Here is a 26,796-nt window from a genome sequence, read left to right on the forward strand (position 1 = left end):
TCCTAGTCTGCCATCTATATTTTGTGTTAACTTTCTTCCTTATCTAACCCTTTTTGCATAGATAGTCACAGAACCCCAATTTCTTTTAAGCCCTTGATCTCTCCTGAAATAACTTTAGAAGTTCCCAACCACTTGTAAAACCAGTTGTACTTTTCTCTCACTCCTCTTACATTCATTCATTTAAAAAAAAAAATGTGTCAGACAATGTGTTAGTCATTAGGGATAAGTGATGAAAAAAAATATATATAGATTGACCCTCAGAACTGTGCTATCGTATTCTTAATCTGTTGGAAAATAAAAATTACATCATAATATTGATTGTGCCCACCAAAATTTTATATTATTACTTAATCTTAGCAGGCCCCATGATGTTACAAATAATCCCACATCAATTTTCTGTTCTTTCTTCATAGTCATGATTCAGAACATTTCTGCTTTTCTCAAGTTTCTAAACTCAGTTTCAAAACCTTGTGTTTGAACCAGACTGCCAAGACAATTTGTCCCTAGCTCCCAATTTCCCTTTCACTTCAAAATTTCTTTATATCTTCATCCAAGATTTTCCTTTTCCTAGTCTGTGTCAGAAGAAGGGTCACTTCTTTCTTCCAAAAGTAAAACTTTCCATCTGTTTTTCCTGATGCGCATGGGAGAAACTCTAGACAAAAATACAAGATGACATGAAATTGTTATTTAGTGTGATGTTTTATTGCATATTTATTCTCTTTTATATACTTGGTAACTATGTGGTTAATACAGAGTTTGAAAAACTCTTGAAATACTATTAACACTGTAAGTTAATATTTTTAATGGGCTATATTATTTTGTTATTAAACATTTTTTAAATCAAATATAAAGTGGATTTACTTTGTTTTACTCAGAGAGACTGGTGGTGGTAGCTGAACACTGTGAACGGAGTCTAGAAGACTTGCTTCGAGAGAGGAAACCCATGAGGTACCGTGTTATATCAGGATAATTAAGTGAACAGCAGAAATTGGAAAAAAAAAAAAAAGGCATTTTAACTAGAAACTGCAGAGTTTTTATTTCTTTTGTTACTTGTTTAATGATAAAATCCAGGTGCAAATTTTATTTTAGGAAATTTAATTCACAGGCCTCACAAAAATTCAATGTTGACATTGTCCAGTGTCCAGTTTTTATGAGCTAGGCATTCTCCAGAGTACTTAGCAAAAAAATTCCTAAAAAAGATATATATGAAAATTTGAAATGTTTTCAGTACTAAGCATTTCTGTAGGTGAGATTAAGAGTATTTTCCTATGAGTAGTACTTGGTAACTTCTAACTGGTATTCCTAGGGACATAGTAAGTTGTGTTAAGGAAAGACCATGTTGAGTGGAGAGAGAATAATCATAGCTTGGGTGGAATCTAATGATATAGGTTAAATTACATTAATTCAGTGGTTCAGTAGTTACTTTCTGTCTCAGACATTTCTGGGAAGAAGCGTATGTGGTATATATATTATTACAAATATACTACTAAGTGAATTTCTTCACACATTTTTCTGAAATTATCTTAAAATCATGGGAAATATTACTTTAAAGTTGTATTAAGCCAATGAAAAATGTTTGCCGTAAGTCTTTGTAGGATTGTAATTATCCATCCTCTTTTGAAGAAATATTCTTATTCTTGATTAATACTTTTAAATCACTGCTATATCCTAGATGAAACAAATTTTTTTCAAGGGAGGAAAAAAATGTGTATCTTGCTAGATGGTAGTTATTTAATAAAAGTATAACAAATAAATTGAATAAAATACTTTCCTTGATCCTTTAAATGATTTGATTTTAAGTGTTCTCTAGAATGAAAGAATGCACATACCAAGTATACCATTGCCTTACTTCTTTGGAAGAGTCTAATCTGACCATAGGTACTAAAAGTGACTTTTGTATATATTTAGAAGTAGCTTAGCCTTATTTAATGAATATGTTTTTATAATTATGATTTTTACATGTCATAGTCTTTGATTTTGTGTTTTTAAGAACATCTTATTCTGTTTGCCAGTTTAAACTTATCCTTTAATTTATAGCCACTGATGTTAAAAAGTATTCTCTGTGAAAACTAGTTGACATCAAAATTGAAAACAAATTGTAGTCACATCTTTATGAAAAAAAAAAACCAAAACAACACTTTATTTTAAATCCGCTTGGCTTAAATTTGTATAAAGATTAAAACTAATTGTAGCCATGTCTTTACCTCGGAAATATATAACTGAGCCTGGGTTAACTTTGTATAATGATGCACAATGTATTATGTATGATAAAAAAGCCACTAACTAGCTGGGCAGCCTTGGACGATTCTTTTAATCATATTTCTTATCGATAAAACAAGGAGTTTTAGTTGATCTAGGGATCATTCTAGGGGAAATTATTCTTAACTTTATATTTTATTTAATATGTATTAAGTTTGATAGTAATATATTGATCTACTGCCTTTGGAAGTATATTTATTTTTTCTTATGCTAATATAATAACCTACCAATGCCCTTTATTTAAATGGTAGATTTCATGACAAATCTAAGTGTAAAATTTCAGTGCTATATTTTAAAAGGCAAATTGTTATAGAAACGAAAGTCTTATGATTCAGCAATTCCACTCCTTGGTAGAGGACCTTCTTAACTTTTGTCTCCAAGGTACCTCATTTACCTCACTCTAATCCTAGCCCTGCTTTGGTATTTAACCAAGAGAAAGGAGAAATACATATTCACTAAAATATCTGCACAACAATGTTTCCAGAAACATTATTCATAGTAGCCCCTGACTGGGAAGAACTGAAGTGTCCATCAATGGAAGAATGAGTCATGTTATTTTAATCAAAAATAAAAAGGAATGAACTATTGCTATATACAACATGATGAGCCTTAAAAATATGCTGAGCAAAAGAAGCCAGTTCTAGAATGATCAGAACTTATGGTGATAGATATAAAAACAGTACTCAACTCTGGTTGGGAGAAGGGACAATGTAGGAACTGATTCAAAATAGCCTTGACAAGGAAACTATCTGGAGTAATGGAATTTTTTTACATCTTGATCAAGGTATTACTTATGTGGTGCATTTTCTTGCAAAACTTAAAGTTCACTGAAATATACACTTCAGATGTGTGCATCTCAACTATGTAAATTATGCCTCATTTTTAAAAAAAAACAAAAAAAACAAAAACTTGTTCCATTATTTACTTGGCTTGAATTCTAAATCCCTTATATAGCAACAATATTATGTTGTTAATGAAGGTGCTTGATCCAATGGCATACCTGTTTGTATTTCTTTGTTTCTATAAGAAGAAATAGTGTGAATTAGTTGTTGCTGCTTAACCAGTACCTCAACACTTAGTGGTTTAAAAACAATAAACTTCTATCCTTTCATATAATTTCTCAGGGTCAAGAATTCAGGAATGAATTAGCTAGATGGTTTTAATTCAGGATCTCATGAGGTTGGTTGCAGTCCATATATAAACTGGAGCTATAATCATCTGAAAGGTTGACAGGCTAGATGATCTGTTTCTAAGATAACTCACTCATTTGGTGCCAGTTGTTGACAGTAGACTTTAATTCTTCTTTATTTTGAGGGCCTTGCCACTGGTGTTTGTCTATCCTTACAGTATGGGGTTGACTTCTCTAAGTTTCTATTCCTTTTATGACCTAGCCTCAGTAACCACACACCATCATTTCTGAAATAGTCAATTGAATACAGAAGTCAGCCATTCTATTCAGTATGGGAGGGGACTACATAAGAATATGAATCTTAAACATCAGTGATCGATCCTTGGGCATCTTCTTAGAAGCTGGCTGTCATAGAAGTCTTGGAGATCATACATGTAATTAAAAAAAAACAGGAGGGAAATACTAAACCAACATTAACATTAACTGAAAAATAAGTTAAAAATTAATTTCTTAAAATTATTCAGTATTCATTTAGGCTACATGAGACAGAAAAAAGGAAGAGTTTATACCATGAAGAGAAGGTAGAGTATTAAGGGAATCAGAGTACTAAAGGTGGACCAAGGTCTTCATGGACATGAAGAAAGTTATTAAGATCATAATTGATCTACATTCTGAAAATTGATGTTATCCATGGGCTTATGCTCCCAGTCATTCTGGAGGACTCTGTAAGCTACAACTAGATTAATTCTCTGGTCATCAGGGTAGTAGTAACTGTAGACTGTTCCTTCTGATATTGAATTTTCTTTCTCTGTTCCTACTTGTTATTCCTTTACTTACTAAAAAGTCTAAGACAGAAAAGAGAAGCTGGTGCCTTAGATAAATTTCATTTTACCTCCTGCTCTGTCCTTTCACTGTTTTTTTTCTTTTTTTTTTTTACTTTCAATTGTACTGTAAAAGGATATAATTGATATTGCTTTGCCAATAAGATTAAATCCATTAACTTGTGGAAAGTTTTACTTTTCTATACTCATCAGCTTTTATCATTGTTTTAGAGACAAATCTGATAGCACTGAACACTAGGAGTTTTAACAGTACAAAGGTGTAAAGAAGCCACCTTTCTTCAATGCGTTTGTATGTCTTCATGAGGATAAAATGTTACAGATAGAGGCATATTCTTTGAGTAGATAAACATGAATAGCATTTATGCAGATTTCATGTTGTCTTTCATACCATTTACATTTCTTTTTTTTTTTTTTAATGTTTATTTATTTTTGAGAGAGACAGAGCATGAGCAGGAAAGGGGCAGAGAGAGAGAGGGAGACACAGAATCCAAAGCAGGCTCCAGGCTCCAGGCTCCAGGCTCCAAGCTGTCAGCACAGAGCCGGATGCCAGGCTTGAACTCACAAGCTCACCAACTGCAAGATCATGACCTGAGCTGAAGTTGGACACTTAACCAACTGAGCCACCCAGGCGCCCCTCATTTACATTTCTAATAGTCATTTTCACTTATGTAAAGTAGAATATATAGTAGTTTTTATGGATCTTTGCAATTTCTTCAAGTAAGATATATTTAAACAGTTTTGTAACTAAAGTACTATGTTCTAATCATTCTGGTAACAGACTAAAATTCAGTATTTTCCTCATTCATTTTGGAGTAAAACATTCAGCACTTACTGCCTTTGAGTAGACATGATTCTTTCAGGTTCAGTTCCAAGTTGTTATCTGATCCATCCATCTAAATTAACTTTGTTGAAAACTATTTGACTTTCCACATATTTGGATTACATTAGTCTCCAATAACAGCAGATTTCATGTGCAGAGTTGCTGTGCTGCAATTTTAATTAATTCTGTAACCTGTTTATGGAAAGTGAGAAGATGTCCTTATGGCTTATAAATCATATAAATTTCCCCTACTGCCAAAAGTAAGCACCCTGCACCTGTAAGAAAGGCTGATGCAAAGTAAACAGGAAATCTATTTAGATGGGCTTGCAATTTGAGACCCAGGATTTTTACTTGTCCATCTGTCTCTAACTGTTGCAGAACTATAAGCTGCCAGTTGTCTGGTAGTTATTTGTAGGTCATTGTCTAAACTTAAACATCATCCAAGGCATATATCTTACTGGGTTTATATTTTGAAGAAAAATTTAACTCTTTTGTAAAATTGGTGAAATGGGGGATAGGGGAGTGAAAACTAGAACTTAGAGACATGTCTTATGTCAGTTGACTCACTTTTTTCATAACACATTTAATATCATTGAACTAAGTGATATTATACTAAAACATTATAGTAGTAATTCATATTACAAATATATTATAACTTGGGGCACCTGGGTGGCTCACTAGGATGAGTGTCCAATTCTTGATTTCAGCTCAGGTCATGATCCCAGGGACATGGGATCTAGCCCAGCTCAGGCTCTGTGCTCAGTGCAGAGCTTCCTTAAGATTCTCTCTCTTCTCCTCTCTCTGCCTCTCTCCCCTGCTCACGCACACACTCTCTCACTCTCTCTCTCTAAAATAAAAAAAAAACAGTGGCACCTGGGTGGCTCAGTTGGTTAAGTGTCCAATTCTTGATTTCAGCTAAGGTCATGATCTCAGGGTTCATGAGATCAAGCCCCACATCAGGTCTGTGCTGACAGTGCGGAGCCTGCTTGGGATTCTTTGTCTCTCTTTGCCCCTCCGCTGCTCATACTCACTGTGTCTCTCTCAAAATAAATAAACTTTAAAAATAAAATAACACAAAACACCAAAATACTTTTTAAAAAGAGAAGAAAAGAAAAGAAAAAAAATAAGTATATTATAACTTAAGACTATTTTAAGGCCTCAGATCCCACTGGAAAACCAAGCATCTTTTTTTTTTTTTTTAATCATTCTTAATGGCCCTAAAACTCTTTTGAGAATTTGTGTTATCCAAACAGAAAATAATAATTTTGCTCTATGACCTGGAGGTGTTGTCAAGTCAGTCTCTTATAAATTAATGTTATTTGTACAGATAGTTTGCTGATCTGGTTTGAAAGAGAAAACTCACCATTTTCTGTATAGTTTATTCGAGCTTGAATTTGAGGAATTAATTTTTGGAGAATGCTGCTCTCTTCTCAGTGGCTTTTATATGTTACTTGTGCCAGGGTTCAATCTGCCAATATTTCTCTCCAGTTTCAGTTAAATGATAAAAATTATCTGTTGGAAACATAAAGGCATGGAATTCAATTAAACTCCTATAACCAGTAGGTTTCAAGAAACCAAGTACAGCATTTGGAATGTTTGTTTGAAGTCATCTCATATTTGGTGCCTGTGAATCTATTTAATTGCTACCCTGAAGCCAGATTCAAGATACTGAAAAGTGGGGAAATTTAAATCTCAACTCCTTTCTGAAATATTTTCCAAGAATGTTAAAAAGAGAGACATACCTTCATCATTCCTATTAAAGCAAGCATGAGGAAATGGTTTGCCTTTTAAGTCTAGCTGCTATTTGGAAAGTATTTCCCTTTTGTGTTCATGTTCTTCAGGGCATGTACTTTTGCTTCATCTGTAACAGTGTCAGCGAGTATAGTTCAGAGATATTCAGCAGAGTTTTGGTACTTGGAGCAAAGTTTCTGCATTGTCCTTAAATTTGCAAGTGAAGGCGGGGTGAGTAGTGCAAGCATGTTTCTTTAATAAAATGTTTGTCATATGTTTTTAGGGTTATGGTTTTGAAAATTTACCAGAGAACCATCAGCATAGCAGAGGTTATACATGGTTATACATGGAGACTTTGATGGGAAGCAGGCAATGTCTGCAGCTGTTCACTAGCTTGATGGAAAACATGATCTGACTTACTCGGATGAGTAAGTTTTATTTGCCCCTATTAAAAGGTTGCCTACTCACTGAATTAGATACCCCAAAGAATTTTGGACACGTTCTAGAGTGCAGTCCACGATGGATAATGAGCACAGGTCATAGTCTTCAGAAATGGATAGTATATTGTCTTATTTTAGAAAAAAATAACCTGATAGTGGAAGTTAAGGCTCTCATACTTTTTTTTTCCTTCCCTTCAAGGTCCCTAGTTTCAAAATGCATTTGAAATTATTACCATGTAGTCAAATAACTTAGGGATTTATATAACTGATATATATTTTTCTTTCTATTGTACTTGTTTTGTGTAAGGATGGGAAATAATACCAAAAGATGCTCTTCACTCACGCTGGGAATCTTGCAGTTATCCTGTGCTTCTCCCTCTCTGGTACCCTATATCCTGTTAGCCGTCAAGTATCATTAATATAACCTTGGTGGTGTTTCTCACATCTCTACTGTTTTTTACATTCTTTAGTTCAGGCCTCATTAACAAACTGCTTGATTATTGCATTACAACATTCTCCTAACTGGTCTTCCTGCATTAGTCTTTAATATACTCCATTAGTATTGTCTGCTGCCATATTAATATTTTTAATATTAATTCCCTGCTTACAGACATTTGGTGGCTCTCCATTTTTGTGTGTGGCGGGGGGAGTGTTTTGTAGGCATAGGATCTGACTTCAATCAAACTCTCTATATTATTTCCAAATAGTGTCTAAATTATGCAAGTAGTTTTTATTGTTACTGATATATAGTTGAGGAGATGGAGTGCCAGAGAAATGAAATACAACATGAAGACTGAGGTGTCTTTTTGTTCAAAACTGTATCTCCAATCTTTGGCACAATGTATAGCACTTCTTTAAGTTACTTGCTTCTCTCTATATGCCATACCACTGAACCAAAGCAAATATTTTATTTCCCTACTCCAAATTTCTTTATCACATTGTATCTCTCCAGTTGTAAGGTGCCTTTTCCCTTTTAGCTGTTTGCCTACAATTATAGAATTAAGCAAGCTATGATTTGCCTTCCCTAACCATATATTTTTTGACATCTATACTGTATTTTTTTTTATTTTTCTGCCTCTAAAATTGTTAGCATAAGAGTTTCCATATAGTTAAATTGTTGTAAATGAACAATTTAATGAACTATGTTTTTGTTTAGTCATGCAGTCTGAATTATATTTTCCTATTATCTTTTAATCATGTGCCATAATTTTCTTTCCCACACAAATGAGTTTTGGTGAGTCTGATTCAAACGTTATCTTGGTGATTTTTAAAATTATTTTCTTGGAAATATTTTTTTTTTAAAAATAGAATGAGTACACAAATTGTTCATTTCCTTCCTCGCAGCTCTGGGGAAGAATCTACTTCTAAACTCATTTTAGGGTGTTGGCAGAATCCAGTTCCTTCCCATGGTAGGACTGATGTTTCTATTTTCTTGATTACTATCAACCAAGGGCTGCTCTCAGCCTCTGGAAGGCATTTGCACTCCTGGTCATATGGCCCTCTCCATCTCTGAAGCCAAAAATGGAGAATCTCCCTAATCATATCCCACTCATGCCTGGAATCTTTCTTAGTTCCTCTGCCTCTAACCTCTACATCCAGATTTCAAGGACTCATGTGATAAGGTGAGGCTCAACCAGACAATCTCCCTTTCTCCCTTTCTTAAAGTCAATTGTGCCATATCACAGCTTGATCATGGGCGTAAAATCCATCATATTCATAGCCCTGGGGATCATGCAGGGTATAAGTCAAGGAGCAGGGATCTTGGCAACCATATTAAAATTCTACCTACTTCAGTTTGGTTATTGGGAAAATATTGGAGAAAATTTTTTAGTCTTCTAGGAAGTGTTATATGGTGTTCTTTTTTATATTAGTCATTGCGGCTGAGATGGTGGGAACTGTGGTGTGTCAGGGTCACCAAGACCACCCCCAGCTTCAGTGACTCACTGGAAGCACTCACAGGACTCAGAAGTCATATACTCAGTGGTTACATTATACTCACTTCATTACAGCAAAAGGAGACAAAACAATGTCAATAAAGAAAAAATAAAGGGGCAAAGAATGGAGGAAAGCAGCCACAAGTTTTCCAGAGTCCTCTCCTGGAAGAGTTGTAGAGCATGTACTTAATTCTTCTAGCCAAAAATTGTGACATGTGCCACGTGTTGCCCATTAGAGAAGCTTGTCTGAGTCTAGAAGTGGAGGATAATTAGGGTTTGGTCACAAAGGCACATAGTACCTGTGTGATTGACTGCAGTTACTGATGCTCTCGACCTCCAGAAGGAAAGCAGGTGTTCCATATAAATCATATTGTTTGTATAAACTATCTAGACAAACTTGAGTGGTTCAGGGCCTCAAATGGTCAAAACACTCTTATCAGTTAGAACATTTCCAAAAGCACAATTCCCAGAAGCCCACAATAGGCCAGTCAGGAAAACAGGCACTTTGGGGGGAATGCACAAAGAGACTGATGAGATTCTTTTTTGAAGAGGTATTAAAGCAGATTTTATAGCCACTTGCAGCAATTCATGACGTATGTTATGTTATGACTTTGTAAACTAATAGTTGCTGATCTTTTTCAGTCTGGTTTGTGGAAAAAGCCTTTTTTTTTTTCTCCATCAGTGATGTACTAGCTTTCTATTGCTGTTGTAACATATTGACACAAATATAGCAGCTTAAACACACACAAGTTTATTTTCTTACAGTTCTGTAGGTAAGGAGTCTATTGGACTTGGCTGGTTTTTCTGCTTCAGGTCTTTTTCTTTTAATTTTTTTTTAACATTTATTTATTTTTGAGAGAGAGAGGGAGACAGAGCATGAGTTGGGGAGGGGCAGAGAGAGACACACACACAGAATCCGAAGCAGTCTCCAGGCTCTGAGCTGTCAGCACAGAGCCCGACGCAAGGCCTGAACTCACAAACTGTGAGATCATGACCTGAGCCGAAATCAGACGCTTAACCGACTGAGCCACCCAGGCTCCCCTTTAAATTTTTTCCTTAATGTTTACTTATTTTGTAATAAGTAAACATTATTTTCAGAGAGTGAGAGAGAGAGCACATGAGTAAGTGCACAAACAGGAGAGGGGCAGAGAGTGGGAGAGAGAGAATCACAAGCAGACTCCGTGCTGTCAGTGCAGAGGCCCACATGGGGCTTGATCCCATGAACCCATGTCCTGCACTGTAATCAAGAGTCAGATGCTTAACCGACTGAGCTACCCAAAAGCCCCCTGTTTCAGGTCTAATAAAGCCAAAACCAAGGTGTCAGCAGGGCTATATTTCCTTTGGAGGCACTAGGGGAGAATTCATTTCCAGGCTTACTCCATTTGTTGGTAGAATTTAGTTCTAAAAAGTTGTTGGACTGAGATACCCATTTCCATACTGACTGTTGGCCAGGAATTGTTCTTAGCTTTTAGAGGCAACCAACAACATTCCCTGGCTCGTGGCCCCATTTCTTCCATCTTCAAAGTTTGTTACAACAGGTCTAATCCTGATGCTTTGAATCTCTGACCTCTCCTGTCTTGTCTTCTGCCATTCTCTTTGATAGACTCTTCTGCTTTTAAGGGCTTCTATGATTGCATTAGATCCACCTAGATAATTCAAGGTACTGTCTTTATTTTAGGGTTAACTAATTAGTGGTCTGATTCCATCTGCCAAGCCCCTTCACAGTACTACCCATACTAGTGACAAGAATCTTGGGAGGATCCTGCCTACTATATTCTTTACACAGGTAAATATTGAAGTTTATTCCTCCTCACTTAAATCTTAATTTTATTTTATTGATTATACCTCAATTTCTAAAGAAAGAAGTAATTAAGCAATGTTAATCCTCTCAACAATTACAAACATGTTTAACCTGTTTTCTTGATGAAAGAAATATTTCTGAGTCACTCAAGTTGCCAGTTATATTCAGAAAAAATAGTCAAAATTTAATAAAGTTTAAATTCAAACTTTATGTTATGCTATTTTCTAGCCTAATAGTCAAGAGTAAAATGAACCCTGTATTTATTTTTAAAAAAAAAATTCCTATTGGGTGTGCCCATATATAAAAAGAATGATCAGAGAACGTGTAAATATGTTGATACTGAATGCTGAACTGTTATTTTCCATTAGAGACACTTTTTTGCATCCTCAGTTGAAAGTTTTTGTGGTATATTAGATGAACTGTATTGAGAGAGGGGGAGAGAGAGGCAGGCAAGATTAGTAAGCTCTGGAGAGAGAAGGGAGACTGGTTTGGGGATGAGGAATCTATGTAACAAATTACAAACTCTTTGAGTCCAAGTAGGTAATTTAAGTGAGTGAAGTGTACTGGGCTGAAACTGGGTTAAACTGGAAAGCAGGTAACACACTGAAAAGAGGCAGCTAATATTCAGCTGCAGGTGTTGTTGCCATGTGAGAAAATGTCCTATTATACCATCTCTTTCAAATTTTCAAAGGAACTCATAATTTCCAAATCTTACGTGAAATCTCTGAATTTTTAAACATTTCCAAGTAATTAAAAAAAATTTAAACATTCAGGCACCTGGGTGGCTCAGTCAGTTAAGTGTCTGGCTCTTGATTTCGGCTCAGGTCATGATCTCACAGTTCGTGAGTTCAAGCCCCACATCCGGGAGCACAGAGCCACCTTGGGATTCTTTCTCTCCCTCTTTCTCTGCCCCTCTTCCTGCTGGCACGCACACACTCTCTTTCTCTCTCTCTCTCTCTCTCTCTCTCTCTGTCTCTCAAAATAAATAAACATTAAAAAAAATTTAAACATCATGATCCAAACAAAACAAAGTGATAATCTAAATTTAGCCAATGGACAGCTTATTTGCAATTATCTGACATAAGAGGTTAAATTACTGGTAGAGGAAGATATATTTCTTCTATGCTTTGCTTTAAATGGATAGGATCATTGTGAAAAGGAATGGAAAGTACTAGGTGTTTACATTCTAAGAATCATTCACTTATTTTAACACATTGAAAAGAAAAGGTGAAATATCTGAATACCCTAATTTTACTTGCAAGAAAAGAAATTATATACTTTTGAAAGACTAATTGTTTTTTAAATAGCAGAATGATCTGAGAATGGTAGGAGTCATCTGTGTTGGAAATCATTTGCACCTATGAAAACTTTCTATTTAAAAGAAATCACCTGTGTGTAACCTCAATGGCCAACTGTCAGTGTTTTTTCGTTTACTCTTTGTTTTGCCTACTATTAAACAAATCAATTCCTTCAGCAAGTGAGAAGAGAACACTCTAGCAAGCTAACTCGGGAAATCTGTGTTTGGGAGTTGCACTGTAAGGGAACTTTTTCAATTTTATTCTGTAGTCTATACTTGTAAGACACAAAAAAGGGATGAAATAATAATGAATTTAATCAGTACAGTTTCCTACTGGGAAATGTTTGAAAAGCAGAAACTCCGAAGTTGATAAGTTATAAGGTGTCAATATATGAAAGAACTACAATTAAATAAGCACTTGGAATCAGAGACTCACAGGGATTTTTGTTTAATTTTGTGTTTGGTTTTGTATATATAATAAACATATGTGATTGTGGTAGAGATTACAATATGCATTTTTTATTTATCCATGTTCCATGAATTAATTAATATTATGGCAATTCGCATACAAGGTAGGAATCTTAGACAATAAACTTGTGCTCACCCTTCTCCTATCCTTTGGTATTATTGTCATTCTTTGTGCAATTTATATGTACTTCTACATGTGTTATAAATCTGGTTTTATATTCTTATGTTTTGCGTTAAATGATTTCTTTAAAGACCTTAAGAAATAAGGAAAAATTATTTTACATTTAACCATGTATTTGCCATATCCTGAGCTCTTTATTCCTTTGTTTGAATCAGGTTTTTATCTGGTATTATTTTTCTTCAGCCTGAAAAACTTTCTTTAAAATTTCTTTTAGTATATGTCTGAAGTGTACAAATTCTCACAAATTGTGATTATCTAAAAATATCTTTATAGGGGCGCCTGGGTGGCTCAGTCGGTTATCTGACTTCGGCTCAGGTCACGATCTTGCGGTCTGTGAGTTCGAGCCCGCGTCGGGCTCTGTGCTGACAGCTCGGAGTCCAGAGCCTGCTTTGGATTCTGTGTCTCCCTCTCTCTCTGCTCCTCCCCCACTCACGCTGTGTGTCTCTCTCTCTCAAAAATAAATAAACATGAAATTTTTTTTAATATCTTTATATTACCTTATTTTCTTGGCTAGCATTTTATTATAAAAAAAATCAAAACATAGCGAAGTTAAAAGAATTGGACAATATACCTATATTCTACAATTAACATTTGCCCAATTTTTGCTTTATCATGTATCTATCTATACTGCAATCTGCTTATTAACCCATCTTATTGTTTTGATGCATTTCAAAGTAAGTTGCAGATAGGAACACATTCCATTCCTAAATGGTTCAGCATTTATATCATTAACTAGAATTCATCATGTTTGTTTGTTTTTTTTAGGTAAACTTTACATTCTGTGAAAGTACAAAAACTTGTACGTCATTTGATGAATTTTGACAAATGTATACACCTGTGTAACCCAACTACACATCAAGATTAGATCACCACCATCATCCTAGAAATTTCCTTCATACCCCTTCCAAGTAAATGTTTACTGTTCTCCCCAACCCAACTCCCAGAGGCAACCACTTTTCTGATTTTTTCACCCTAAATTAGTTTTGTTTATTCAAGCACCTCATACAATTATAATTGTACAGTATATACTCTTTTATGTAAGGCTTCTTTCACATACCCTAGTGTTTCTGAGAATCATTCATGTAGCTTCATGTATTATAACCTATTTCTTTTTATTGCTGAGGTGTATTCCAGCTTATGAATATGCCACAGTTAGTTTAGCAGTGTTCTGTTTATGAACTCCTGAGATATTTCCAGGTTTTGGCTTTGATAACTAAAGTTGTGAATGTCCTTAGGTCTTTTTTGTGGGCAAATGTCTTCGTATCTCTGGATAAATATATAGCAGTAAAATTGATGGCTTATGAGCTAGGTATATGATTGGTATTGTTAGAAACCACCAGATCTTTATCTAAGGTGTTGTGCTTTTTACATTCCTACTAACAATGTATGAGAGTTCTAGTTCCTCCATGTCCTTGCCAGCTGTTGTTTTTATTCTTTGACTTTTAGCCATTGTAATGAATATAAAGTGGTATCTCATTGTAGATTTAATTTGCACTTCCATGATGACTAAAGATGTTAAGTGCTTTTCATATATTCATTGGGCATTCATATCATGAGATACATACCTGTTCAATCTTTTGGTTACATTTTAAGATTATTTTTCTTTTTATTATTGATTTATAGGCATTCATTGTATATTCTCTATATTCTCTCTGTATATAACATACACTTTGTTAGATATTTTTGACAAATATTTCTGCCAGTCTGGCTTGCCTATTCATTTTTTTGATGTGTATCTTGATGAGCAGAAGTTATTTATGAAGTTTAATATATCAAATTTTTTTATTTATGGTTATCACCTTTGTATCTTTTATCAGAAACTTTTGCCTCCTCCCACCTCATGAAGATATTCTCATGTTTTCTTCTAGAAGCATTATAGTTTTAAAATTTATGTTGACTATTTTATCTCTCTCAATTTAATACTTGTGTATAATGTTTAAGTCCATTTTATCCATCTGGATATTCAGTCATTCTAGCTCAATTTGTTTAAAAGACTTTCCTTTTCCCATTGAATTGCTTTGATGCTTTTATTAAAAATTAAATGGCCATGTAAATGTAGGTCTGTTTCTGGCCTTCTATTTTGTCTTATTTATCTATTTTCCATCCTTATGCTAGCACCATACTGTCTTTATTACTCTAGCTTTATAGTAAACCTTGAAGTCAAGAAATATGTTTTCCAACTTTGTTCTTTTGTTTCAAAATTGCTTTAGTGATCCTTGCTTCTTTACATTTTCACATAAATGTTATAATAAGCTTTCCAGTTTCTAAGAGCGTCTGTTGGTATTCTGATTGGGATTGCATTCCATCTGTGGACCAATTTGGCAACTACTGAAATATTAATATTGAGACTTATAGTGAAGGAACATGTTGTTTCTCTCCAAATTTTTAAGTCATCCTTAATTTCTCTTAGCAATATTAAGAGTTTACAATGTAGAATTCTTGCTTTTTTGTTAAACTTGTTGCAGTTAGAATTGTGTTTTATATTACAGTTGTTTGCTGCTGGTATGTAAAAGTGAAAGCAGCATAGACATATGATATATAAAAATACAAGCATGAGCAGCACCAGGGTAGCTTAGTCAGTTAAGCGTATGACTCTTGATTTCAACTCAGGTCATGATCTAGGTTCATGAGATTGAGCCCCATGTCACTTAGGATCCTCTCTCTCTCTCTCTCTCTCTCTCTCTCTCACACACACACACACACACACACACACACACACACACACACAAACATTAAAAAAAAACCACTAACATGAAATAGTGTGAGAAAAAATATAAGGCATGAAGATTATGAGAAGGAGGAGGAGAAGAAGGGTAGAAGAGGAAAAGTTGTAAATGTATTTCTATTAAATAATGATGTGGTTGTGTAGAAAAATCTGAGGAATTAAAAAAAACCTCTTTTAATTAATAAGTGAGTTTAGTGGTATAACAGGAAACAAGCCCAATATAAATATATCACCAATTAGGTGTTAGAATATGTTGCTCATTTAGCAGTACATTACTCAAACTGCTTAGCATCTAACTTTTTTCTTAAGTGTATTAGATGAAATTTCCCTCTTGGAAGATAAGGTGATCCAATGAGATAGAAAGTGATCATGTAATATAGTCTTTGAATAATTTTGAGGCCTAGAGTGGATTTACCATCTTGTAGTTCTTAGAATTTGGGAAACATGTTTTAGGTAACTTGCCAGAAATCACCAAATGGAGAGCTTGTGCTGAAGAAAAGGTGATTTGACAGTTTCTGTCTAGTGGTTATCAGAGTTGAGATTGTTGGAATCTGATAAGGCCAATGTTTTTGACGATTCTAATACTTTCTGTTTATAGAAGTATAATTGGGGCTACCTGGATAGCTCAGTTGGTAGAGCTTCTGACTCTTGATTTCAGCTCAGGTCATGATCTTATGGTTTGTGGATTTGAGTCCCACATCAGGCTCTGTGCTGACAGCATGCAGCCTGCTTTGGATTCTCTCTCTTTTTCTCTCTCTGCCCCTCCCCTGGTCACTCACTCTTTGTCTCTCGACATAAATAAACATTTAAAAAAAGAAGTATAATTGGCATAGAATGTTCTGTTAGTTTCAGATGTACAGCATAATGATGTGATATTTTTATGCATTATAAAGTCATCCCCACAATAAGTCTATTACTGTCACCATAGAAAATTATTATAATAGTATTGACTATATTCCCTGTGCTGTACTTTACATCCCATGACCTATTCATTTTATAACTGGGAGCTGATACCTCTTAATCCTCTTCATTTCTTTCACTCATGCCCAAACCAATCCCTGCTCTGGTAACCAACAGTTTGTTTCCTGTATGTATGAGTCTGTTTCTGTTTTGTTTTGATTGTACATTTGTTGTGTTTTCAAAAATTTTTAATGTTTATTTTTGAGAGAGACAGAGATAGCACATGAGTGGAGGAGGGGCAGAGAGAGAGAGGGAGACACAGAATCCAAAGCAGGCTCCAGGCTCTGAGCCATCAGCACAGAGCCCAACGTGGGGCTTGAAACCATGAACCATCAGATCATGACCTGAGCCAAAGTTAGACACTCAGCCGACTGAGCCACCCAGGCACCCCATGTTGTGTTTCTTAGATTGAAATACAAATGACACTATATTTGTTTTTCTCTGACTTATTTCACTTAGCTTAATACCTTCCATGTTGTCTATTTATGTTGTCAAAAATGGCAAGATTTTACTCTCTTTTATGGCTGAGTAATATTCCATTGTATATATACCACATCTGTTTTGTCCATTTATCAGTTGATGGTCACTTAGGTTACTTTCCCTTGGCAATTGTAAATAATGAACATAGAGGTGTATATATCTCTTTGAATTGGTATTTTCATTTTCTTTGGATAAATACCAGAAGTGGAATTCCTGGATCATTGGTAGTTCTACTTTTAATTTTAGAGGAACGTCCATACTATTTTCCACAGTGGTAGTACCAATTTACATTCCCACCAGCAGTGCATGAAGGTTCCCTTTCCTCCACATCTTTGGTAACGCTTGTTATTTTTTTGTCTGTTTGAAAATAGACAATCTGATAGGTGTGAGGAGAGAGCTCATTGTGGTTTTGATTTGCATTTCAGTGATGATGATTTTGAGCACTGTTTCTTCTTTGAAAAAAGGTCTACTACTCAAGTCCTCTGCCTGTATTTTAATCAGCTTTATGTTTGTTTCTTTTGATATTAAGTTGTTCAAGAGCTTTACTGTGGATCCATACTTCTTTAATGTTTTTTGTTTGTTTTTATTTAAATTCCAGTTAATTAACAGTGTAATATTAGTTTCAGGTATACAATTTAGTGATTCAGTACTTCCATACAACACCTAATTCTCATCATAACAAGGGCACTCCTTATGGTAACCATCAGTTTGTCCTTTGGTAACCATCAGTTTGTCCCCTATAGTTGAGTCTGTTTCCTGGCCTGCCTCTCTTTCTCTTTCCCCTTTCCTCATTTGTTTTTTTTCTTAAATTCCACACATGAGTGAAATTATATGGTGTTTGTTTTTCTCTGACTGACTTATTTTGCTTAGCATAATACTCTCTGACTCTAACCACATTGTTACACATGGCAAGATTTCATTCTTTTTTATGGCTGGGTGATATTCCATTGCATTTATATGCCAAATCTTCTTTATCCATTCATCAGTTGATAGACTCGTGGGCTCTTTCCATGGTTTGGTTGTTGTAGATAAGGCTGCTATAAATATCAGGGTATATGTATCCCTTTGAATTAGCATTTTTTTTATTCTTTGGGTAAATAATAGTGCACTTGCTGGGTTGTAGGGTATTTATATTACAAAGCTGTAGCAATCAAAACAGTATGGGACTGGCACAAAAATAAACACATAGATTAATGGGACAGAATAGAAAATCCAGATCCATAAATCCATAATTATATGGTCAAATAATCTTTGACAAAACAGGAAAGAATATCTAAATGGGAAAAAGACAGTCTCTTCAAAAAATGGTGCTGGGAAAACTGGACAGCAACATGCAAAAGAATGGAACTGGACTACTTTCTTATACCATATACAAAAATAAATTCAAAATGGATTAAAGACCTAAGTGTGAGACATGAAACCATAGAAATCCTAGAGGAGAACACAGGCAGTAACCTCTGAAATCAGCTATAGTGGGGCACCTGGGTGGCTCAGTTGGTTGAGTGTCCGACTTTGGCTTGGGTCATGATCTCATTGTTTATGAGTTTAAGCTCTACAGTGAGCCCACTGCTGTCAGCACAGAGCCCGCTTCAGATCCTCTGTCCCCCTCTCTGCCCTTCTGTGCTTGCACTCTCAAATATAAATAAAACATTAAAAAAAAAAAAAAAAGAAAGCTGTAGCAACTTCTTTCTGGATATGTTTTCTGAGGCAAGGGAAACAAAAGCAAAAATAAACTGTTGGGACTTTATCAAGATAAAAAGCTTCTGCACACCGAAGGAAACAATCAACAAAGCCAAAGACAGCCTACAGAATGGGAGAAGTTATTTGCAAATGACATATCAGATAAAAGGTTAGTGTCCAAAATCTATAAAGAACTTATAAAACTCAACTCCCAAAAACCAAATAATTAAAAAATGAGCAGAAGGCATGAATAGACACTTTCCAAAGACATCCAGATGGCCAACAGACACATGAAAATGTGCTCAATATCATTCATTATCAGGGAAATACAAATCAAAACTACAATGAGATACCACCTCATACCTGTCAGAATGGCTAAAATTAACAACACAAGAAACAACAGGTGTTGGCAAGGGTGTAGAGAAAGAGGAACCCTCTTGCACACTTGGTGTGAATGAAAACTGGTACAGCCACTGTTGAAAACAGTATAGAGATTTCTCAAAAAGTTAAAAATAGAACTTTAATGTTTTAATCAAAGACCATCATTTTGATTGAATGGAGGATGATCCTATCTCTGTATAGATGTGGGCTGTAGCCATAATTGCTAGCAGAGTCAGAACTTTTCTGAGAGAACAAGATTAGATATGATCAATTGCTTTAACAAATATTTTTTTGAGCCCACTGAACAGCAAAATAAAACATGGGAGAAATTATGTTTGTTTTAAAACAAAACTGAGAGTAGAAATTGCCAAATGTCCTTCTCTGTCACTGAATAAGCCAAAAGTATCCCCCATAAAATTTTAAAATTTGAGCAAGTGTGCTCAGTGAACTTGTCAGAATATCAAAACTATCCCCCAGATACCTAAATGAGTTAACTTGTCGAAAGGCGTTTTTTAAAATTATTAGTCTAAATGTCACTGTGCTTTCCAAAACTATTTCAGTTTTGGCATAATTAAAGGTTAGAAGTTCTTTCAAACAATGATTGGCCAGAATTTCTTGAAGCTATTTCTGGACAGAGGGTCATGTCATCAGGATGTTAAAGGACCTCTTACTGCAAAGTTGGGAGGCATACATCAAGTTCACCTAAAAGCCTTTTAAGCCGATAAGGGGAAGGCTATTCCTGGCTCTTTGTCTTTTCTTTTGCCCTGACAGAGATGGTCACTATTTCTTTTTCTTTTCTTTCCTTTTTGTTTTGTTTTTTTGAAGTATGATTAACATACGTCACTTTATTTTTAGGTGTACAACATATTGAATCCACAATTCTGTACATTACTCTGTGCTCATTTTTTCCTTAGTCTTATGATAATATAGTAAACCTTGGTTTGCAAGCGTAATTCATTCTGGAAACATGCTTTTAATCCAAAGAACTTGTATATCAAAGTGAATTTCCCCATAAGAAATAATGGAAACTCAGATTATTCATTGCACAACCCAAAAATATTTGTATAAAAATGATTACAAAATAATAAAGAAAATACAAAATGTAAAGAAAAATAAATCTGCAGTTGCCTTTGAAACTATTCATAGCTGAGGGAGACAAGAGAAAGGAGGGTTGTTGTGTAGGACAACTTTCATTGTCACTAACAAAATCACATGCAACTTTAACAAGAGTTCCACAAGATGAGCAAACATTTCTGATAAATTTTAACTTGATAAACAAGCAGTGTCTAGCAATATAAGTAGAATGTGACGCTCAACATCACATGCAGAGCCTGCATGGAACCTGTCCAATGATACTTTTGCCTCCTTTTGAGGATTTAACAGAAATGTGACATTGCATTGTCATTAAACAGATTCATCACTCGCATTGTACAGCCTTATTCAAGTGGTGCTTTTCTACAAAATTTTGCACTGTTTGCCACATTTTACACATCTCCCTAATCTTATCTGAAGTGAGGGATTCCCCTGCCTTTTTCTCCTCCTCTGCAAACAAGATGCAGAAATAGACTTCTTATAAAATCTTGCTATTTCAACCTTGTTCGTACTTCTCAGTGATTTGCTTCTTAACTTCCACTGTAATCATCTCCTTCTTACTGCCTTTCTTTTCAGCCTTTCATTGTATATACTCTCACGATGTTGACTACAGTACAGTATTAATAAACTCTTGTCATATACTGTATTTAATATAACTGGCAATAAGGCAACAGAGGAAAAGGTCTATATCTGCAGGCAGCCTGACCTAGAATGAAGCAAAGCATTCCTAAGCTTACTCTTGTATGGAAAAGCAAAGGACTGTCCATAGGTGCTTCGAAGAGACAAAAAAAATAGTAGTGCCCGGTTGTGGGGACCTTCCAACATTCTGAAAAATCACTGATTTCTCCAAACACTGGGGCCTGAGACCAAGCAAGCATCCAAGCATGGGAGACAATCACCCACAATCCCACAGCAAGAGAGAACTATTGACTCAGTTGTGATCACGTGACATTGAGCGTCACTTTCTACTTATACTGCTAGACACTGCTCATTTATCAAGTTAAAATTTATTAGAAAAGTTTGCTCATCTTGTGGAAGTCTTGGAGAAAAGTTACTCGCAATCCAAGGTTTTACTTCTGTTGCCTTAAAGCCTTTTTGAGGAATGTTAAAAAGCCTTGAGATAATATTTGTGTTGTATAGTTTGGCACATGATTGATTATTGTCTGTGTTGTCAAAAAGCAGGTGACATGCCAAAAATTCTACCAAAAAAATTATTAACAACTGATTTTTTTAATGTTTATTTATTTATTTTGAGAGACAGAAAATGCACATGAGCAGGGAAGGGTCAGAAAGAGAGGGAAAGAGGGAATCCCAAGCAGGTGTCATGCTGTCCGTGCAGAGCCCGATGTGGGACTCGAACTCAGAAACCCTGAGATCACTATCTGAGCTGAAATCAGGAGTTGGATGCTCAACCAACTGAGCCACCCAGGTGCCCCTAACAGAAACTGATTTTAATAGAAACTAAGATGATGGTCAGTGGTGCAGTATTTATATCACAGTATTTATAACTTTTTCTTTCCTCTTATTAAATGTTGCCCTTAAAAAATTATGCCTATAATTAAATGGCAATTTTTAGGCGCTCTCTATCTAATTGTACTCTCTCTACATTTTTAGAAGACTGTACTACATATTTGGTATATACTGAGGGAATGAATGATACATGAGTTAAATAAGTTAATGACGTTAGCAGCAGTTTTAAGAACTTTAAGACACTCTTTAAGTGGAACACTTTTAAATTTGAAACATTTAATTCTATCAGTCATAAACAAGAGATAGAAACACATACTATGATCTAATTACTTTGCTACATGCTTTTCATAGGTAACTTTAAAGTTATTCGCCCTTGTTAGTAAGTGATCTAAGTTTTACAGAGTATCAAATGTCTTCTAATGTTAGAAGCCATGACCAAATATAGCATAAACAGTGGGTTAAGCCTCTAGTAGGCCTCTTTTCACTGTGGCCTTTTTTTGAACAATAGTACCCCAGAATCTGCTTTTCTGATGGTCGCTGTTCAAAAAGCACAAAATCTTTTGTGACAATGAGCTGCTTTAATTTGCCAGGTTTAAGGAGTCCTATAATTATCAGACTATCTTGCTGGCTCTATGGGGATTGCTTTGTTTCCTGGCATCTTTCAAAGTAGAAACTAGATAACGCAGACCATTCACTTTGGCATACAAAGAAACAAGCAAAACTGGTTTCATTATAATCAAAATCTGTTAATATAGTTGACCCTGGACAGCATATGGATTAAGGGGCACTGACCCCTTGTGCCATCAGAAATCTGCATGTAACTTTTGACTCCCCCAAAACTTAACTACTAATGGCCTACTAGTGACTGGAAGAGTTACCAACAACATAAACAGTTGATTAACACATTTTGTATGTTATATGATTATAGCTGTATATTATATAATTATAAATATACTGTGTTTTTATGATAAACTAAGCTAGAGAGAAGAAAATGTTATTAAAACATAAGTAAAATACATTAATAATAAAAAAAATTCATGGATAAGTGGACCTGCACAGTTCAAAACCTATATTGTTCAAAGGTCAAGTGTATACTGATGGCAAAGTGGGTTCTCTTGCAAGACAGTTGGAGTGGAGAAATGAAAATTGCATATAATACAAAAGAATAGACATGGGGGCACCTGGGTGGCTTGGTCGGTTGAGTCAGTTGTTATCAGCTCAGGTCATGATCATGGGTACAAGCCCTGTGTCAGGCTCCATACTGATAGTACAGAACCTGCTTGGGATTCTCTCTCCCTCTCTCTCTCGGCCCCTCCCCTGCTCATGCTCTCTGCCTCTCTCTCAAAATAAATAAACTTAAAAAAAAGAATAGACTTGGGTTTTATGAGTTCTTATTCTATCTTAGCCTTCTCAGCCATCTATTCAAATATTTATGAAAATGCAGTTTAGTTTGGGAATTATTTTTATCATAAATATTCAGGACCTCAAAGGGAAAGGACTAAACAAAAATAATAATGATAAAAACAACATAATTTCCAAAATTTTGTGCAATAACTGTGGCTAGACATTGTCCTAAGCACTCTATGATGATTACCTTATTTCTTTATTATAGGAGCTCTATGATGTAACTTACTACTATTACTTCCACTTGATATGTGAGGAAACTTAGGCCCCTATAAGGCATCTAAGAAGTTAAGTAATTTTCCCTTGGTCATGCAACTACAGGCATACCTCAGAGATATTGCGGGTTTGGTTTCAGACCACCTCAGTAAAATGAGTCAAATAATGTTCTGGTTTCCCAGTGCATATAAAAATTATGTTTACCCTATACTGTAGTCAGTAAAGTGTGCAATAGCATTCTGTCCAAAAAAACAATATGCAAACCTTATTTTAAAAACACCATTGCTGAGGTGCCTGGGTAGCTCAGCTGGTTAAACATCTGAGTTCAACATAGGGCATCATCTCACCAGTTTGTGGTTTTGAGCCCTACATCAGGTTCTGTGCTGACAGCTCAGAGCCTGGAGACTGCTTCAGATTCTGTGTCTCCCTCTCTCTCTCTCTCACACTTCCCCACTCATACTCTGTCTCTATCTCAGAAATAAATAAAACATTAAAAAAATTTAAAAACACCATTGCTAAAAAATGCTAACCATTATCTGAACTTTCAGCAGGTTATAATTTTTTTGTTGGTGGTTAGGTCTTGCTTCAATGTTGTTGGCTAGTGACCAATCAGGGTGGTTGGTGGTTACTGAAGGTTGGAGTGGTTGTGGCAATTTCTTTAAATAAAGCAACAATGACATTTGCCACATTGATTGTCTCTCTTTCATTGACAAGTTCTCTGTAGCATGCAATGCTGTTTAGTAGCACTTTACACACAGTAGAACTTCTTTCAGAATTGGAGTCAATCCCGTCCAGCTCTGCCTGTGCTTTTACAACTAAGTTTTTGTAATATTCTAAATGCTTTGTTGTCATTTCAATAATCTTTACAGCATTTTCACCAGGAGTTTTTTTTTTTTTTTCTTTTGCTTGTCCATAAGAAGCAACTCCTCTTCCATGTGTTTTGTCATGAAATTGCAGCAATTCACATCTTTAAGCTCCACTTCTAATTCTAGTTCTCTTACTATTTCTACCACATCTGCATTTACTTCTTCCATTGAAGTCTTGAACCCCCAAAGCCATCCATGAGGTCTGGCATTAACTTCTTCCAAACTCCTGTTCATGTTGATATTTTGACTTCTTTCTATGAATCACTAATGTTCTTAATGACATCTAAAAAGATTAATCCATTCCAAAAGTTTTAATTTGTTTTGTCCAGATCCATCAGAAGCATCACTATCTACAGCAGCTATAGCCTTACAAAATCTATTTATTTATTTTTTTAAACATTTTTATTTATTTTTGAGAGACAGAAAGAGACAGAGCATGAGCAGGGGAGGGGCAGAGAGAGAGACACACAGAATCTGAAGCAGGCTCCAGGCTCTAAGCTGTCAGCATAGAGCCCGAAGTGGGGCTTGAACCCACAAACCGTGAGTTGATGACCTGGGCCGAAGTCGGCCGCTTAACTGATGAGCCACCCAGGCACCCTTATTTCTTAAGTAATAAGACTTAAAGTTGAAAATACTCCTTGATCCATGGGCTGAAGAATGGATGTTGTGTTAGCAGGCATGAAAACAACATAAATTTCATTGTTCATCTCCATCAGAGCTCTCCATCAGAGCCTGGTCATTGAATGACCAGGTTCAATGTCAATAAGCAGTAATATTTTGAAAGGAATCTTTTTCTGTGCATTAAGTCTCAACAGTGGGCTTAACTGTTCAGTAAACTATGTTGTAAATAGATATGCTGTCATCTGGTCTTTCTTGTTCCATTTGTAGAACTCAGGCAGAGTAGATTTAGCATAATTCTTAAGGGTCCCAGGATTTTCAGGATGGTAAATGAACATTAGCTTCAACTTAAAGTCAACAGTTGCATTAGCCCCTAACAAGAGAGTCAGCCTGTCCTTTGGAGCTTTGAAGCCAGGCATTGACTTTTACTATCTAGCTATGAAAGTCTTAAAATGTCATCTAATGAAGATGTCTTATAATATAAGGCTATTTAACCTACATTGAAAATTAATTATTTAGTGTAGACATCTTCATTAATTATCTAGCTAGGTCTTCTGGAGAACTTGCTGCACCTTCTACATCAGCACTTGCTGCTTTACCTTGTACTTTTATGTTATGGAGATGGCTTCTTTCCCTCAACCTCTTGAACTAACCTCTGCTAGCTTCCAGCATTTCTTCTCCAGCTTCCTTATATCTCTCAGTCTTCCTAGAATTGAAGATGCCAGGGAGAGAAACAATAAATGTCTACTATATTTTTAAGGTATAGTAACTGATGCTTAGAGCAGTTACTTTACCACACCTGTCAAAGTGGTATAGCCATAGCTCAAAACCTCTCATTGGACTTCACTATCCATGCTGTTAAACATTGAGAGGCAATAGAATGTAGTGATTAAGGACATGGACTATAAGACCAACCTGCTGGGTTTGAATCTCAACTCCACCATTTACTCACTTGGGTAAGTTATTTAACCCCTCTGTGCTTCAGTCTTATCACCTTGTAAGATAGTGAACCAACAGATGTGAATTACCTATAACAGTACTTGATAGGGTATGAGTTTCCTAAGTGTTTCTTATTAGTGGCTGTAGTGGTAATAGTGTTATTATTATGAGCATAATATACTAAATGATTATCGAATATTATTACCAATAAGCATTGCCTGTGGAATAGTTATAGCCTTTCTATGATGATCAATTTTTATATGTGGTGATTAACCTATGCAATGTTTATTCCATACTTCTTCATTAAGTACATATAGGTTTCAGACACTGAGCTAGGTGCTAGTGAGTCTGAAGATGAAAATATAAAGTCCTAGTCTTTAGAGACATTGCTGACTAGTGAGCAGACAGAGTTATAAGCAATTACAATATAGCATTTTTTATAAGTATGTACCAGAAGAATATGCAGGTTATCTTGGAGACAGAGTACCTCATAGCCAGGAGAATCCAAAAAAGTTTTACTAGAGATATAATGTTTGTGTTGAATTTTAAAGAATGTATAGGTATCCTCCAAGTGGATCAGGTAGAGGGGCAGAGAAAACAACATGTGCAAAAAGTCATCGATATGCAAGCATAGGGTCCATGAGAGGAGAGGTGAAGGAGATGAACTTGAAGAGAGCTAAGTAATAAAAACATCTGTCAGAGAGCAAATGAGATTGTTTTCTCTATTTTTCTTTATGAAACCGTTTTGGTGGGTAGTAATGGGGCTCTGTAAGGTGACAAGTCGTAAATATAGCTCGCTATTTCAGACAGTGACTTAAGATGAAAAAGGAGTGGTCGTATGAAGAATGACTGATATCCTACTTACAAATTCCTCCCAGATTACCTAGAAAAGAGAAAATGTGGTTTTCTCTGCTCTAGTCATCTAAGTCAGCGAAAGTCTTAGCTCTCTTCTGCAAACAGTCTGATTCTGGTCAATGCATACTACAACTGTCCATATGCTACCTGTACTTTCTCTGTTCATATTGTTAGTTTATTCATTAGCTAGACATTTTGTCAGTTGTTG

At 35.4% G+C, this 26,796-nt stretch overlaps 1 protein-coding gene across 3 annotated transcripts in view; it reads left to right on the forward strand.

Annotated features, from left to right (window-relative positions):
- The window catches only part of TBCK (TBC1 domain containing kinase), a 224,137-nt gene that overhangs the window by 27,474 nt on the left and 169,867 nt on the right, over positions 1-26,796 (forward strand). For 2 of the 3 annotated variants that reach the window (XM_058721731.1, XM_058721729.1), the window contains exon 3: positions 876-948. In XM_058721731.1, coding sequence (XP_058577714.1) covers positions 876-948 — 73 coding nt within the window. Of the gene's footprint in view, positions 1-875; positions 949-6,891; positions 7,013-26,796 lie in introns of those variants that run through there. The other variant, XM_058721732.1, reaches the window with a different exon arrangement.

The sequence above is a fragment of the Neofelis nebulosa genome, chromosome 3, assembly GCF_028018385.1.
Source record: "Neofelis nebulosa isolate mNeoNeb1 chromosome 3, mNeoNeb1.pri, whole genome shotgun sequence".
Taxonomy (NCBI): Eukaryota; Metazoa; Chordata; class Mammalia; order Carnivora; family Felidae; genus Neofelis; species Neofelis nebulosa.